Source organism: Brassica oleracea, chromosome C9, assembly GCF_000695525.1.
Source record: "Brassica oleracea var. oleracea cultivar TO1000 chromosome C9, BOL, whole genome shotgun sequence".
NCBI lineage: Eukaryota > Viridiplantae > Streptophyta > Magnoliopsida > Brassicales > Brassicaceae > Brassica > Brassica oleracea.
In genome coordinates, this window is record NC_027756.1 from 32183188 (window position 1) to 32185500 (window position 2313).

Sequence of the window (2313 nt, forward strand, 5' to 3'; positions counted from 1 at the left end):
TTGAATATTTTGATCGTTTATCCCATCAAACGTAACACCAAGCGCTAAACACTCCACAAACTTCAACGAATACACACCATAATCGCCAACCTGGGTGTTTTGTGGAGTGTATCTTTTGCTCCTCCTTCTGAATGAGAACTTCTTCATGCTAATGGGTCCGATATTGGCAGGAATATGTACACTCAACATAGCGGGAATCATGTGCGTCAGCGGTTTAAATGAATTCAGAATTCTCTGCTCACTTTCGAGTGTTACCTCTCCAAAGATTGGATCGTAGAAATCAATCTTCTCCTTCTTCAGATCCACGTTATAGGCAACCCAGTGATTTCCGCCGGTTTGAAGACATCTGTACAAGTGATCCACATCTTCATACCACTTCAAGTTTGTTCGACAATGATTGGGAATCCTACCATTTATCATATCTTTATAACCATTGCCTTTGAACATGAACATTGTGGGTTTCATCTTGAACTGAGCGTAATCGTGAATCAAAAAACTTTGCCACCAAACGTCAACGAAGGCAATCCGCTTGGACCAGAATGGAGTGGGCTCTCGCATGGACCTTTTAATGAGGACGTTCATATACGCCACGACATGCTACATAAATAATATTAACAAGTCAGTCGTAATCAAATATATAACTCAGCCGTTATATAATAAAAGAATATATAACTCAGCTGTGATATAATAAAAGAATATATAACTCAGCCGTGAAAATTAGATAACACAGCCGTAATAAAATAAAATAATATATAACTCAGCCGTAATAAAGACTTACATTATCAAACACCCATCCATACTCATTCTCCGGCCACGGTCTCTCATGGATGAGTATGCTGTAGAAGTCACTCTCATGATCAGCTGTTAGTACTTCTTTTTTTACCTAGTGCTGCTGGTGGTTTGGGTGGAATTGCCATGATGTGTTGCATAAGTTTCTCCAATAGCGCCGGATCAACAGGTGCTAGAGGGTCATATATTGCTGATGAAGGAGTAACATTCTTCCTCATGCACGTCGTTTCATTATGTCCTACGTTCGAAAAAACTAATGATGAAGAAACTGCCGTCATTGACAACCCTTTTGGAGTTAACCGAACATTTTTCTCCCGGTAGTCCTTAATTATGGCAGATCTAACCACTTCAGAATTCTCGACATCAGACTCCGGCGCGAATTCGTTCTGTTCTGCAACAACTTCGTCAGTTATATCAGCCAATGAACTGTCCTCTACATCAGGTTGTACCTTGCATCTTGTTACACCGTCACGCGGTGGAGTCACCTTTTTGTACTTTGACCCAGCCTGTTTTTGCTTCTTTAGCTCAGCCTCTTGTTTCTTCTTTGACTCAGCCTCTTTTTTCTTAGCCTCAGCCTCTTTTTTCTTAGCTTCAGCCTCTTTTTTCTTATCCTCATTAGCTTTTTTCTTAGCCTCAGCCTTCTCCTTCCTCTTAAACGCAGCATCTGTCTACACTGCTTTTTTCTTCTCATTGGCTTCCTCACCCTTAACAATACGCTTGCGCCTGCAGCCGCGTCCATAGGCTGGATCCTTAGCAGCCTTATCATCCTTAGTAGCCTTTGCAGGAGAAACTACTACGAAATCAAGAGACCGCATATCAGTAGCTTTATCGACACTACCAAACTCCTCATCCAAAGTCCTTTTCACCTCTGATTCCTTTTCAAGCTCTTTGGCCAAATTCTTTTTCGGTCCAAACTCCTTACCAGGAGTCGCAGCTACTAACGCTGGACTATTGACAGACTTCTGATGCGTTCGAACCACCGGTGATGCCATCGATAAAGAGTTATCTGATAATAGTGGAGAGGGGTTATCATGGTTTTCGGGAATTTTCCCAATCCCCAGATCTTTCAGACGCTCCTCCAGTAAAGCATTCACCCTGTCATTAATGGTCTTTTGGTCCATCAATGGTCTGTTCCGGTCTAACTCGCAAGCTTCCAACCGTGAATCAACCTGATCAAATTTTCTGGAAATAATATCCAGAGTACTCACAATGGTCGTTAGAGTCGCTTTGTTCTCCAAGTCCAACTCTTTGCTACCTTCCTTCTCGCTAGAACCCTTTCCCGCTGCATCAGCTTCAAACTCATTCTGTGTCTTAACTTTTTTCTGCTTTTTAGTGGGTGGCTCAGCTTCTGACGAAACTCCACCCTTCATTCTCTTATTCTCATCCCCCTTCCCCTTTGCATTCCCCTGCACTTCCCACAAACCTTTCACAAATATACCTGAATGTATGTTTAGTATCAACCTAACGAGTTGTGGGTCGTCATCTTCACCCGGCCAAATAGGAAACATCTCTTCAATTGAGTCC

At 42.3% G+C, this 2313-nt stretch overlaps 1 protein-coding gene across 1 annotated transcript in view; it reads right to left on the minus strand.

The window, feature by feature from the left end:
* Positions 1-1457: 1457 nt before the first annotated feature.
* The window catches only part of LOC106314797, a 1533-nt gene continuing 677 nt past the window's right edge, over positions 1458-2313 (minus strand). The window contains exon 2 of the mRNA XM_013752619.1: positions 1458-2195. Coding sequence (XP_013608073.1) covers positions 1458-2195 — 738 coding nt within the window. The remainder of the gene's footprint in view (positions 2196-2313) is intronic.